The sequence below is a fragment of the Chaetodon trifascialis genome, chromosome 20 (assembly GCF_039877785.1).
Source record: "Chaetodon trifascialis isolate fChaTrf1 chromosome 20, fChaTrf1.hap1, whole genome shotgun sequence".
Taxonomy (NCBI): Eukaryota; Metazoa; Chordata; class Actinopteri; order Chaetodontiformes; family Chaetodontidae; genus Chaetodon; species Chaetodon trifascialis.
Genome location: NC_092075.1, coordinates 2,725,641 through 2,740,102, shown reverse-complemented (window position 1 = coordinate 2,740,102; position 14,462 = coordinate 2,725,641). Strand labels below are relative to the sequence as shown.

Here is a 14,462-nt window from a genome sequence, read left to right as displayed (position 1 = left end):
TGAGGCGCAGAGAAGGGATGAAACCCACCTCAACAAAATGGACCGGGGTTGAATTGATGGGTTGACTTCGTCTGACGGTTCTTGTCCTTGCAGTAACAGTTCAGTACCACACGGTGGCAGCAGTGTCCCGTCCTGTGCCGTTAATCCCTTCATCAGCTGCCGCTTAGTGCTCTGCCGGTTTCACGCATTTGCATCATCCGCCAGCTCTTCCGAGTTTAAACATCGTTGAAAGTGACATTCATATACTCAAGATAAAAATACTTTCTGAATACTCCCGCAGTTAACGTTGGTATCTCCATAATCTTTGGGAATTTGGTACATTACAGTTTGACTTTGATGACAGCATATTTACATATATAAAAACTTTTTTTTTTTTTCATGTAATTTAACTATTTCGACAGTAAATGTAACTGTAAGGGCTTTGTTTTTGTCGTTGTTGACTGATTTAAAGGTGTTAGCTCATAGTGATGGCATTGTACTGCATTATATTCAAAGACGTTTCTGATATTCTGTCCCCCTCATCTATATACTTACTCATCCATATAGTTTACATATTTCACTTCGTCATAGTATGTATATACTGTATAGCACATATTTTTCTCTATTTCTATTGTATTTCATTGCATTTCATTACCCTTTATTGCTTTGAGCTGCTGGAACTCCAATTTCCCTCAAAAAAGTTCAGTCTAATCTAATCTAATCTAATCATATATACCATATACCACAGAAAATAATGTAGTTTATATATAGTTGAAAAGCCTTTTATCGCTGTTGATTCTGAAAATAATAAAGTCTTAATCAATCTAAATCAAATCAAATATTGCAGAAATACTACTTGAAACACACAGTTTGGCCAATGTGCAAATGTGGGACAGTACTTGAAAATAAAAACAAGATAGATACCATTATTTATATCATTAAGAGTAGGCAAAAAAGCAGAAACACCAGCCTGTATACACCATAATACACACACATATAATTTCCATTATTATTCATGAATGAATGTCATTTGTTGGATTTCAATCCGTTCAAATTCAACAAAGTAAAACAAACAAACTGACGTCTGATCCTGAATCTAACACTTCGCACTCCGCCGGTAGGTGGCGGTATCACACCGGAAAGCCGGGTGTCAGCCACTTTAAACAAACATCAGAAGAAGTCGAGGAGAAACGGAAAGAAACAGGAAGAAGACGAAGACCAGATCGGCACCACAATGGCTTCGATAAGGAGACTAAACAAGGTAAAAAAAATCCGAAATTATTGGGTTTAGACCACTTTGTTAGGGTTAAAATAACGCATTTCTGCTTCATACGCGTAGCTACAGAGCCGTCGACCGAGAGAAAATGTCGTGAACGCGAGTGTTTGTCGTTAATCTGTCCGACAAAATGAAAGGATAACGACATCCGACAGACTGAGAGGTAACTAGTTAGTTAGTTGGAGACGCCTGCGGGGCGTGACTCAGCACTTAGACAAAACTGCCGGATTCAGCTCGAAGTCGTACAACATGTTTTCTTTGGAGGGGGGGCTCGTTAAACGGCTCTGCGGTGAGAAGTGGAGCCGCTGTTTTACGCGCTGTCACCGTCTGAAGGCGGACGCGAAAACATGGAGACTTTGGGGTTGGGACGTGACGTCAGACCTAAGCTGGGCCACCATAAATCATCAAACTGTGAAAGGAGACCGATCGACGGTCAATAATGTCTCATAAATGTCTACCTGTGCTTTTAAAACTTCTTTGGCTCGACTGTAAAGGACGCTGAGTGACTTTCCGTCCGCGCTGCACGGAGCTTCAGTCGCTCACTTGCACTTTCGTTGAGACACAAAAACCATTTTCGGTTTTGATTTGTTGAGAGTGAAACAAAACGGCGTCTGTGGTCGGAATTCCCCCCTGAAAATGGCACCGAGGAGTCGTGTCACCACCTCCTGAAACCCCCGGTTGTACGGCTCAGGTGAGCGGCAGTCACGTGTCTGCTGATAGGAAGTGGAACAGTTTGGGCTGATTTCCTCCAGAAACCAGGACCAACTCACTCTAACTTCTCACTATCGAATAATCAGCTGATTATTTTCGCAGTTCCTTCACTTGGTCGATAGAAAACACCAGAAAAATGGCCACCACAGTGTCCAACAGTACAGAATGACATCATCAGGCGTGACCAACACTCCAAAACCACAAAATACTCAAATTACTATAATACGAAACCAAAGAAAAGCAGCAAATTCTCTCATTTAAGAACCTTAAGTAACTTAAACCATTGTTTGATTTTCATATCAGAACAGTTTCTGTGCTTTCAGTGCAGCTCACACAACAAAAAGGCTTCATCTGACCACTATCCCTAAATAAAATGATGCAAGGCCAGACCTACTTTCACCCCAAAATGTCCAATATTTAGCAAATTTGCCAGGTGTGTGTAAATTTCTGATCACAGCTGTACATCATCTGACAGCCTTCTGTTGGACACGCTCATTTTCAGCAGGTCCTTATTAAAAATGGCATCACAGATAAGATTAATATACAAGGATATGCAGGCCACATCGTTTAGGGAGGAACTGAAGCCAAACAGGAGTATGAAGAAATGTATTATCAGTATAAGCAGGGACATATCAGTCCAGTACTGACATTGGATATCTGTGTTGGGTATCAGTAACAGCTGGGTGGGAGAAGCGAGACTGGTCTGTTGATCTGTCTGTTGATAGACGGTGATAAACAGATGTTTCATCCAATCACCTGCCAAGAAATGTTTGAAAGAGCCCGACAGCTTCCCCAATGGTACAAACATCTGCCAGTCAGCTACTCCATTGGTCCACCTGTGCAGTCTGCTGTGAGTCAGTTCAACGACTCAAAGTTATTAATGTTCAGTTTATGTTGATGTCAAAGGAGACACAAAGGTTTTTTTGGGGGACAGCAGTGGCAAAAGGTTAAAGGTCAGCCAAAATCAGTTTCATGAGATTGTACAGGTGTACTTAATAAAGTGGCCACTGATTGGAGTGACACGTGTTTATTCTGTGAGTCGGTGGGCTCCCTGTAATCTTTGGTTTTATCCAGTTTTAAATAAATAATGTTTTGTTTCAGGAGCTCGATGACATCCGCAAGTCTGGGATGAAGAATTTCTGCAACATTCAAGTGGATGAATCGAATATTTTGAGCTGGCAGGGGCTCATCGTTCCTGTAAGTATTGAACGTGTGCGAACACAACTTGAACATGTAAATAAAAACATATCAGGACCTCTAAATATTTGTCTTCCTGATCCACAAACTTTTGTTTTCTCCAAGGATAACCCTCCATACGACAAAGGAGCGTTCCGGATTGAGCTCATCTTCCCTGCGGAGTACCCCTTCAAGCCCCCCAAGATCACTTTCAAGACAAAAATCTACCATCCCAACGTGGACGAGAAGGGCCAGGTGTGCCTGCCCATCATCAGCGTCGAGAACTGGAAGCCAGCCACAAGAACTGACCAGGGTGAGGCGCCCGCTCGCTGCTGAAAGACGGGAAGAAACGATGCATTTAGCTGCTAAGAAGCAAACGTTAGCGCGCTAGGCTAACCGGCTCGACCGAGCTTTACTTAAAAGAGAATTTCCTACATTATTACAGGTTAAAGCTCATGATCACACATCCACCGTGCAGCATTTCCCTTCTCTGTGGAAGCTGTTCCTGGATGCTATCAGATGCTAATGCTAACATTAGCCGTCCTGGCTTCCTTTTTAGTGTAACTGGGGACTTTTACAGTCCAGCAAGATAGTTCAACATTTCCAAAACATCAGTCAGACCGAAAAGTGAGACGAGCCAAACAGTCATTTGAAAAGAAAGAAAACCTCTCATGTTTTTCCTTCTGAAATGAGGTGTAACCAGCTCATTTCAGAACCTTTGACTGGTTTTGAAACGGCGCTTTTCAGCTGATTCATGGAGCTAACGTTTGCTCAGTTAGCCAGAGCTGATAGAATGTGACTGATTGTGTGACAGCTGTTTTGTAAAGTGCATTAACGCTCCGCTCGCTCGACCTGCTGACGTTCTTGCTCCTTCTCTCCTGCAGTGATCGATAGTCTCATTAATCTGGTGAGCTCCCCTCAGCCAGAGCATCCGCTGAGGGCCGACCTGGCGGAGGAATACAGCAAAGACCGCGCAAAGTTCATGAAGAACGCCGAGGAGTTCACAAAGAAGCACAGTGAAAAGCGACCCGTTGACTGACGACACAACAGCGGCGCTCGCAGCTGTCGGCCTCCTTTCTGTTTCCTGTTCGAAGAGCCCACCCTGACTCTCTGTTCTTACCCCCCGATGACACAGAGATGCCCCGTTCTCGCGTGCGTGCATTGTTTTAGCACTCTCCAACCACTCCTTAATAGAGGCTTGTGTTTCTGTTTCACTTTGCCAAAAAAGAAAACAAAAGGAAAAAAAGCAGGACTTTTGGTGAATAGGCAGGCTGCGGCCTCTAGGTGTCAGCTTTTGGTTGTTTTGACTTCTTTCTACTGATTTCTTTTTAGAAAAAATGAGAAAATTACCAGAGGTGGCATCCTGGAAAGTAAAATATCAGAAAAAAATGAATAAAACGCTGCTCTGCTTACTTAAATGTTGAATGTTTTTCTCAGATTAATCTTTAGCTTCTGCAGATGTTTACAGATGTTAACTAAATGCACAGCTGGCTCTCCCTGCGCCTCCTTCACCTCCTTCGGCTTCGCCCCCCCCTTCAGACACGCTGTGCTTTGTGAATTCACCTGTTGGAGTACGTGGAAATTAAAGTTTGTTACTGATGCAGAAGTCCACATGTAAACACAGAAGTTTCTGGAAATGCAACAACATTCACGTGTCCTTGGAAATGTTCTTGTATTTTGAGATGTTGGGGTAAAGTCTGGTTGATTAAAATCCTTCCTCCTGCGTCGCGTCCAGGAAAGCGCAGAGTCACTGAGCGTCATGTTATTTGTTTTGCAGATGGAAATCAGATTAAGCTCTCGCGTCACTTCACAGGTTCTTTGTTTCTTTATTGTTAATTTATCTGTTTATCGCGTTCACACAGGAACACAAACAAACTGGCTTTAACGTTTCACCCTGCAGCTTTGATTCGTTCATCTCTGCTCGCGATACCTTTGTACGAAGCAGCGATTGGTCCCGGCGTTTAACCGACAGCTCTGATTGGCTCCTGTATTAACATGCTGACGACTCATGGCGCACCAGCAGACTCCACCCTGACTCGCACAAGGCAACACACCCAGCTGCAGGTGGAGGACAGGCGGCCGTTAACGAATAAAGATTTGAGATGGATGCTTTAATCAAACCCGAATCTTTGTGTTTATTAACGTCCAGCTTCCAAAGTACATCAACGTAGTATTAGTACTGCAACACCAGTGGTAGCACCAGTATGTTTCAAAGTGCTCCAACCTGGGGGTCGGGCCCCTCCAAAGGGTCATCAGGTCAATCTGAGGGGCCGTCCAACGCAGTGGAGGAAAGTAACTGTGTACCGTCTACACATTTATAGCTTTCGTTATGTGTGGAGTGATGTGTGTGTGCCGATTCAGGTGATTAAATATAAACCTTGAAAGCAGCTAATAAACGCAGTATTACAGTTTAAGGCCAGCTGCAGCGTGAATGAACACATGAATGAATCAGGAATAATAATCCAGTAGTACGTTATTCTGAAATGGCTTGTTCTGCACTTTAAGAATATTTTGATGCTAATACTTCCACACTTAGGATTATGAGTTCAGTACTTTTACTCGTAATGGAGTATATTTCTAGATGTTCAACACCAGACGGGCAGAGAAGCGACATGCAAGCCTCCCGTCACTCTTCTGTTGTGGCGTGAGCTGCAGATGGAGGGCAGGAAGTGATTTTCTGCACTGGACGCATAAACACACACTCATAAAGCCGTCAGTTTAAACCTTTGTTTTTCTTATCTGAACCATCAGACGGCTGTAAACATTCAACACAACATCAGACAAAGCTAGCCAATCACGTGAGGCCACAGGCACGATGGGAACTGTGAAATGAGAAGCAAAGACGGCAGGAAGTGTTTGATACTGTTGGCTTTATTGAAGTCAGGGTTACAGTGAAGACCTTAACTTGAGGTAGAATTCTCCCTAACTGTAGTTCATGTCTAAGATTAGGTTTCGCTAAAGATTTGAGATCTTTGCAGGAGGAGCAAAGAAAGCGGCTCCTCTGATGCAGCGGACAGACGTCGCTCTGAGGTCTCCACCGGCTCGGCCTGGGAGCGAACGGCGGGCGGCCCTGCTGCCGACGCCGGCGGCGTCACGGCTCCGGCTTTCATTTCCTGAACTGAGCGATGGGGGCCGGGACTTTGATGTCCTGCCCCTTCTCCAGCCTCTTCTCGCACTCGATCAGGTAGTTGACCCCATCGATCAGCAGCTGGACCAGCTCCACCTGAAAGCACAGCAGCAGGTTTAATCACCAGGAGCTAAGGTGAAGCAGTGAAGTCGAAAGTCTGCGGTGCTGAAAACATGGACGATCTCAGGCTACCAAACAAAAACACAGATCGATCCTCACCTCAGATTTGCCCAGACGGTCGTTGTTGGAAATGTCGAAGGTGTCTCCGGTGGCAGCCGTGTCCACGCCTCCCGTGCCTCTCTTCTGCAGCCGCAGGTTGTCGAGGATTTTGGAGAAGCGTGAGTCCTGCAGGGCGATTTCAGTCATTTGTAACTCACAGAAAATGTCTTTTCAGTGAATGCTGGTGTGACGTTCAGTGCACGTGGGTTTTTAGCGTTTGCAGAGATGAAGAAAATCACCAGAAATCAATTGTAACACACAATCTTCTGCATCAGACGGAGCTGAAAGAATAAATCTGGTGATATTTGTTTCACTGTCAGCAAATCCACAAAAAGACCGAAACCAACAAGTTTGTCTCTCAGGACTTTCTGGTTTCCTGTGTGAGACTCACCTCCAAACCCATTGGTCCACACTGAAGGTATGTCTCAGCATACAATTGTTTTAAGCACATTAACCTGTGAAGGCAGCTGTTCACTGCAGTCTTCACTCAGTGCGACGCTGTGGCTCAGAAAAATGCAGACTATGACCAGACTGACCTTTTTAAAATGCTCAGAACATCTTTAATCCCATGAAAATCCTGTGTTCGAAAGCTCCAGAGCAGATGCTAAAGGGACATCATGGTGGGACTGGTTTCGTCAGCTGAGCTTAAAGCTGCATGTGCGTGTGTGCGTGCGTGTGTGTGCGTGTGTGTGTTACCTTGCTGAGTTTGGGCAGGCGGACGTGCACGCCCGCCCTGAGGCCGGTGCCCAGGTTGGAGGGACATGTGAGGATGTAGCCCAGACGCTCGTTCCACATGAACTCCCAGCCTCTCTCCTGGATCAGATGCTCCACCTGCAGGACATCACATGACCAGAGCTAACCAGTAAAAACACAGCCGGCCCACATGAAAAATGCATCATAGCGAAGCAGTTTTGTGATGTTTTTGAGCGGAGCACTCTGTTTCTGCACTTCCTTCCTCATAAAACATTTAGCACGCTGATTCTTAAAAATGCTTTAAATCATGCATCGCTACAGCCACCGACTGTCAATCAGTGAGGCGGCGTGAAACCGATGAAGCTCCCTCCTCTTCCTCTTCTCAAGTCTTAACTTTGCAGCCACACAGTGACTCTAATACTCAGCTAGCAGCTAGCAGCATGCTAACATCCGCCCTTTGAGCCATTAGTTTAGAGCATTAGCATGCTAACATTTGCTAATTAGCACTAAACACGCAGCAGTGGTTGATGGGACGTTGTTCAAATTTGGTGAAGAACCAAAGGACGTGGACACCTTTAAGGTTTGGAGGAAAAGGAGACATTAAAGTCTGATCAGACTTCCTGACATTCAACCCAATGATGGCTGAAATATTTTACTAAAAAAACAAAAACCTCACGGCAGCGCTGGAGAAACCGGGGATAACCACAGTCACTAGATTTCAGTATGGACTGACCGGCCGACGCTGCTATCCCAAAGCAACACAGCTGCTAGCATCGCTAACAGCTGTTAGCGTCTCTGCGTCGTGTTCGCGATCGTTTCTCCGGCCGTACCTGTTTGAGTCCTCGGCAGAACCTCTCGAACACTCTCTTCATGTTGCCTCCCTTCTCCATGGAGATGACTCTGGTGTGGTCCTCCTCATTCACCCAGATCAGGAAGGTCTTCTCATTGTTGTGCCTGTGGAGAAACAGGTGGAACCCTCCTTTCATTACCTGAGCTGACTCACTCTGATATTCACGCAGGATTAATCTGTGCTTCACTGCTGTGAGGGGACACGTGTCATTAATGGACAACACACCGAATGGGAAACACAGAAACAGCTTCCATGTTTTTCCATCAGTGTGCATCAAAGGTAGAGAAACACCTGAGTGCTTCACCTGAGCCCCACAGACAGGTGTTAAAGACATCACTGACAATCAGGATGTGGATGTTAGAGTCTAAACGGTCACACAGCAGACATGCAGGAGGGCTGAACAGACCCTACCAGATGCCCCTGGCGTCCGGCCAGTCTCTGGCCATAAAGGCACACGTCAACAATGGAGAGACGGGCTTGTCAAACAGGAAGTGGTCCTACAGGCGGGAGGGAGGTAGAGACAGGTGGAAGAAGAAAACAGAGGAAGGAGGATGTTAAAGGACTTCGATACATTCACTGGATATTCCTCTGGTGGCGAGGAGAGAGCAAAGGTCAGGGAGGGCTTCACAGAGCAGGACCAGGACCAGGACAGGAGGACGGGGACATGGTCTTTCATGACTCGCAGCACTAACAGGATCAGGATGGGATCTCACTAAACTGCGTCGGCCTTACCAGATCCCCCTGGAATCGGGCCAGTCTCGGGCCATGAAGGCCGAGGTGAGCAATGGAGACACAGGCTTGTCAAACAGGAAGTGATCCTTATGAGGCACAGCGGGGAACAATCAGAAGAGGAAGGTCAATAAAAGACCGGGCGACACTCGTCTGTATATAACTGCTAACTTAGAGTTTTTGTTTCCAGTAAAACTGCTGGACCCCCTCTGAACTTTACGGGTGGGAAGCACTGACCCACAGCGCGGGGGTCACACTGTTCATAGCTCATAACAAAAGGCTGTTTTTATGAGCATCCTTAAATACGGCATTCAAAAAGAGACAAGAGCCGGAAACACGGCTGAGGAGGAAACTCACATCGATGAGCTGCTGCTGCTCCTTCTCTGTCATGTCTCCCAGGCTGTAGTAGCGTCCGGCTAGGTCCCCCTTCAGACCGGCCAGCGCCGTGACCACCACCCGCTCCACCTCACGGCGCTCAGCCCTCGAGCAGGCCGGCGGGAGGCTCAGCCCGCGGATGCTGCGGCCGGTACGGACGCGGGACGACAGGACGTAATTCTCATCGAACATGCCGCTGGTTATCTGGAGGTCGACACAGGCAGGAAAGAGGACACTCGGTTATTCGTGCGGGGACAGAGTACAGGTGGAAGGATCTCGCAGTGATGGAGGGTAACGGCGTCAACACCTTAGAGGCATCCAGGTCAGTGGGGTGTTTCATGGATCTGGGGTCGTAGCCGTTGTGCCTGTCTTTGATGACGGGGTCAAAGAGTTCAGCAAACACCTGCAGGGAACCGGAGACGACGTCAAAGGTGCAGCTTTGGTTTCACACGTTCAAGAAAACCATCAAAAATCATGTTTTCTGAGAATATTTCAGCAAATATAGATGACACGGGAGGTGATGGGCTTCCTCAGCCCTGAGTCTCGTCTTCAGGCTTCCTGTTTAGGCTGTACACACCTCATAACCCTGGCTGCACTGCAGGCTACTGGCCACTAAACTCATCAGTATGAACTGTTGGCAATTAAGAGAATATAAATATTTTTATGAAGTCAGATCTTCTCTCATCAGGAGTTTGACAGCTGGACAGTCAGAGGACACTGTCAGAGACATTTTAATGAGTAAATACACCTGAAACTGTAAAAGTACGGCGCACAAAAATAGGATTTAGAAAAGTTCCCCAGTGGAAATAAAGCCCTCGAACGTCACACACGTACAGACACATACTGTGACCTTTGACCTCTCTTACCTCATAGCTCTCCTCATCACCGGCCACGCAGCCCACCGTCTTGATGAAAGGGTGTCCGGGGTTGTCGACCCCAGTTTGGATGCACTGGTCCAGGGTCCAGTTGTTGGGGGTGACCTTGTCCCTCAGCTTGGCGTAAATGGCCGGAGTGAGAGACGAGGCCATGCAGTTGTTGTGTTTCCTCAGGTCAGGGAAGTCAGAGCTGCAGCAGAGGACGAAACGTAGACGTTTAAAGAGCACTGCCAACTAGTGGTGATAATGTGCCTTTTCAGCAACCTGTGCAGCTGTGACGTAGTGTAGCACCTTAGCACACCTGTGCATAATGCACTTATTTTACATCCACCAGACACAGAACAACGTCAGCATTCATTTCTGTGTCCAGTATTTATTATTCTTTTCCCTCCATTTTGGTCTCCACCAACTCACGAAGGACATATCGGGCTCTTTAGCTGCTAAACGTTTCACTGTGTTCACCAGCTAGATGCTAACTTTGTCTGTAGGCCGCTCGGCGTGGAGCAGGTTGGTCATCGCTTCTTATTTGCAGGCCAATGAAAGCCAAACTAACGAGCTTAAAGACGCAGAGGCTTGTTAAAGGGCATACAGGTGTATGCGTGTACAGGTAACACGGAGCGTCACCTTAATTAGCACATGGCCACTGCTGCTTTGTATGACGAGCATGACTCTGCAGCAACAACGATGGACTGCAGGTTAGTTTACGTTTGGCCAGCGCTGTAAATAAAACGTCACTCTGCTCAGATAAGATAAGATAAAGTGTAATAACAATAGTCAGGACAAAGTAAAGTATATCACTATATAAGTCTCTATATGTATAATCTATATGTCTTTATAGACAGGCGGTGGGTGGGTGAGCGTGGGGGGGGGGGTGAAACCGGAGAGCGTCAGCGATACTGCTGGACGGTGCCAGCGTGGCTGCTGTACCTCATGTGCTCTTTCATGCTCTCACATGTTCACGGCACAGTCCTCAAAGTGTCTTTATGGACACTTTTATCATTTTTAAACGCGTGACCGCGTCCTGCAGTCCCGTTCCTCCACTGCCGCCGCTTTTCTCTCGGCCCTGTTGAGCACACAGCAGTGAGTCAGTCTGCTGAACTGTGAAGCACGGCGTCGCCTCGCGTCGCTGCTGCAGATGATTGCAGCGCTCCGGCTCTTCGCTGACTCATCAAGGTCGTCCGTCCACCGCTCTCACAGCAAACTGAGAACCGAGCCCGCCACGTATCTCCAGGTGTCTGAATGTTTGTGCTAAACTGAAGGATGCATTGTTCCTCTAAGTCTTGAGAAAATTCTTCTATATTTTGGAGATACGTGGTTCTCACAGGACAGCCACGCTGCAAACGTGTGATGATCTTATAGAATATGATGCGTTGCTGTAAGGTAAGTCAGGTTTAAAGGAGGACCTTTCCTCACAGTGCCTCTTGTGTTTGTGCTGCTCTCACCTGGGAGGATACAGCTTCTTCTTGGCATCAGCGACCAGGGAGTTGTTGTCGCTCAGTAAGAAGCCGGACGCCATCGTCCCAGCGCCCAAACTGGCCAGCAGCACAGCCGTGTTGCGGCCTGACATCAGACGTGTGAAAGAGCTCGCCATCTTTCTGCTGGTTTGCAAATGTGTCCAAAGCAAATGAGCTGGAGAGGAAAAGAAAAGACGGTTTGAGCCAAGTCGATGATGATGATGATGGTACACACAGAAGAGGTGAAACACAGATGTGAATAGCATCGAGCTAGCGTTAGCTCAGGTGACGTTAATTCACTGAATGAATGTATAAACATTCTGAGATGAACATGCAGAGAGGAGTAAACGGGCAGGTGCAGAGAAAACATTTTTTAGATTATTGTCTTTCACATGTATATTTCAAAAGAGCATTTTGTACGTTCAATGTTGACATTTTTCAGTCGTCTTCCCGCTCTTTTCATTTTAAGAACATTTTTCTATTGTACATTTTGTCTTCTCCAGTTTGTTTTTATGAACTAAAACAGAGTCAGTTCCTCTGTATGTGAAAACCTGCTCAGCTTCATCTCACTTGTGCACGGTCTGACCCCCCCCATGCATTTTTTTTGTTTAATACAGTAACAAGCTTAGAGCAGGAGGGGCCGTGGCAGATGCTCTTAGCCTCTTAGCATTAGCACTGTCTCCCACCCACAGGATGGCAGGTTTCATATGTCCACTAATGCTCCAGTAATGAACAGGTACCCAGGAGTCTGTCTTAAGCTTCGGGACAGACTGGGACTTCAGAGACGCTCTAATGCGCAGAAAGACATCAGTTTGCAGTGACCTCATTTACGCTGACACTGAGTGTTGTCTAAATGTCCATCTGAATGGATTGAAAATGTAAAACTCAATGAAACGGTTGTGACTGGAAGGTCACAGTGCAGCTTGTCTTTCACAGAGGTTGGGCTGAGTCCACGAGACTGTGTCTTAATATAGAGGGACGCTGCGAGGACGTGAGCACTCTGTTAATCTTGGTCAAAGCAAAGATGGCCGGTCAGTCGCTTCACTGCACTCAGCTGTGAACTGAGGAGAAATACGCTCACACAATCACACACAAGTCACTGGATTTCTTTTTGCTGGATTTACCCACTGACTCCTTTCCTGTCCCTCTGTGGAGGTTAATGTCTCTGGATTGTGGACTCTGGCTCAGAGGTAACATTATTTATAGATCACTGGAGGCCAGTGCTGCCAGGATCCTGTGCCAAGGAACAAGCCATCTCTGGCTGGCTGGCAGCGCAGCGACATTCTGCACGAGTCACAAGACCAGACCCCCGTCAGGCCAAGTCAGCAGGCGAGAGGGACGCACGCGGGGACGAAGACAGGTGAAGAACTCGGACGTGAGAATGGAAATCAGGACAGAGTTGAAGCAACAATGATTGAAATGGGAAAAAGGTCAAGTTCAGACAGACGTCTTGTGTGCTCTGGACCTGCAAGGCCTCGGCTGCTCACTGACACTCAGGATCTTGGTCTTATGGTCGGGATTACAAGACAACCAGCGCAGACCTCGGATCAGCCTCCCCACCCCCGACCAGCGCGACCTTTTAACTCTGAGTACGTGCAGGACGTAAGAGCAGCTTCGTCCTCTCCAGAGGACACAGGCGAGTTAACGCCTCCGCAGGTGCTTAACATGCAGCATTTAAAAATAAAATCTGTTTTCATGCAGCAAAAAGCTGCTCAGACACATTTTTAACTGCAAATCTTTCAAATTCAGAAATCTAATCTTTTCTCATGTTCTGTATTTTGTTCAGCTCTAAATCACCTTCAAGTCTTCATCACATCAAGCTTTTATCCACCTTTCCTATTTGAAACACTCTGACTTTTGAGACTTTTAACCCCCCCCCCGAGATTAATTAGAAATGTCACAAGCATGCAGAAAAGACAACATGAAAGGTGAGGATGGTAAACAGGTAAAGTTCAGTACAGGTGCAGGAAGCTAACGGAGCCACTGGACAAGAGGAGTAAGGAAAGAAGGTACAGTACCTGTAGGAAAGCTGCTCTGCCTTCTTGGTGAAGGTCTCCTGTTTAAGAGCTTTTCACTCTCCTCTCACAGGGGGATCCACCCCCCCACCCCCCACGTGGGATTAAAAACTGGTGGCCAATGGTAAGTTCAGACAGAAACCCTGATCAACCAATGGAGAGCCACAACAGCACCGACCGCTCCAGCTGAGCCATGATTAACCATGACCACCGAGGGTCCAATATCAGCGACCAGTTTGACCTTGATATATTCAACTGCAGCCACACACACACACACACACACTCACACACACACACACACACACACACACACACACAATCTCTTCCTAATACTCTACTACTGACACACACACTCATACTGTAAGTTTCTGTCAGACAACAAAATACAGACAAAACAAACGAAATGCAGACAAAACCGACAACAGCCAAAATCTTGGTATTTGGTTGTTTGTCTGTATTTCTGTATTTTGTTGTCTGTGTTTGTTTGTGTTGTTTGTTTTGTCCATATTTGGCTGTGTTTGGTTCTGTTGTCTGTATTTGGTTGTTTTGTCTGTATTTGGTTGTTTGTCTGTATTTGGTTGTTTGTCTGTATTTGGTTGTTTTGTCTGTATTTGGTTGTTTGTCTGTATTTGGTTGTTTGTCTGTATTTGGTTGTTTTGTCTGTATTTGGTTGTTTTGTCTGTATTTGGTTGTTTCCCTGTATTTGGTTGCATTTTGTTGTGTTTCCTGTCTTTTGTTATATTCGGCTGTGTATTTGTTTGCATCGTGTGTATGTGTGTGCATCGTCTGTATTTGAGGCACACCTCTGCAGGTGCTTGTTTTCTGCATTTGCTTGATCAGCTTGTTCATTTGCTTCCACTGCTTTTCCTGACACTCTGTGCATGCTGGGAAATTGGTGAATGTGTTTTCTTCATTTGTTTGTCGTCATTTATTTGCACATTTTATGGAGTGGCGGTGTGTCATCTGCCATAAAAACAATTTGC

At 46.4% G+C, this 14,462-nt stretch overlaps 2 protein-coding genes across 3 annotated transcripts; one reads left to right on the top strand and one right to left on the bottom strand.

Moving 5' to 3' along the window:
* The first annotated feature begins 1,157 nt into the window (after positions 1-1,157).
* On the top strand, positions 1,158-4,560 carry LOC139348373 (ubiquitin-conjugating enzyme E2 L3-like). The gene is made up of 4 exons (XM_070988392.1): positions 1,158-1,240; positions 3,068-3,163; positions 3,269-3,455; positions 4,027-4,560. The coding sequence occupies exons 1-4, from the start codon at positions 1,214-1,216 to the stop codon at positions 4,179-4,181; spliced, it is 465 nt and encodes a 154-aa protein (XP_070844493.1). The 5' UTR covers positions 1,158-1,213; the 3' UTR covers positions 4,182-4,560.
* A 1,445-nt stretch (positions 4,561-6,005) lies between these two features.
* On the bottom strand, positions 6,006-13,537 carry ckmt2a (creatine kinase, mitochondrial 2a (sarcomeric)). 2 transcript variants are annotated; one of them, XM_070989191.1, is made up of 10 exons: positions 13,483-13,537; positions 11,453-11,639; positions 10,002-10,200; positions 9,443-9,538; positions 9,118-9,339; positions 8,764-8,849; positions 8,012-8,135; positions 7,185-7,319; positions 6,489-6,614; positions 6,006-6,365 (listed from the first exon to the last, which is right to left on the bottom strand). In XM_070989191.1, the coding sequence occupies exons 2-10, from the start codon at positions 11,599-11,601 to the stop codon at positions 6,249-6,251; spliced, it is 1,254 nt and encodes a 417-aa protein (XP_070845292.1). In that variant the 5' UTR covers positions 11,602-11,639; positions 13,483-13,537; the 3' UTR covers positions 6,006-6,248. The 2 variants fall into 2 exon arrangements, with proteins under 2 accessions (XP_070845292.1, XP_070845291.1); XM_070989190.1 differs by lacking the exon at positions 8,764-8,849 and adding an exon at positions 8,443-8,528.
* Positions 13,538-14,462: the final 925 nt, after the last annotated feature.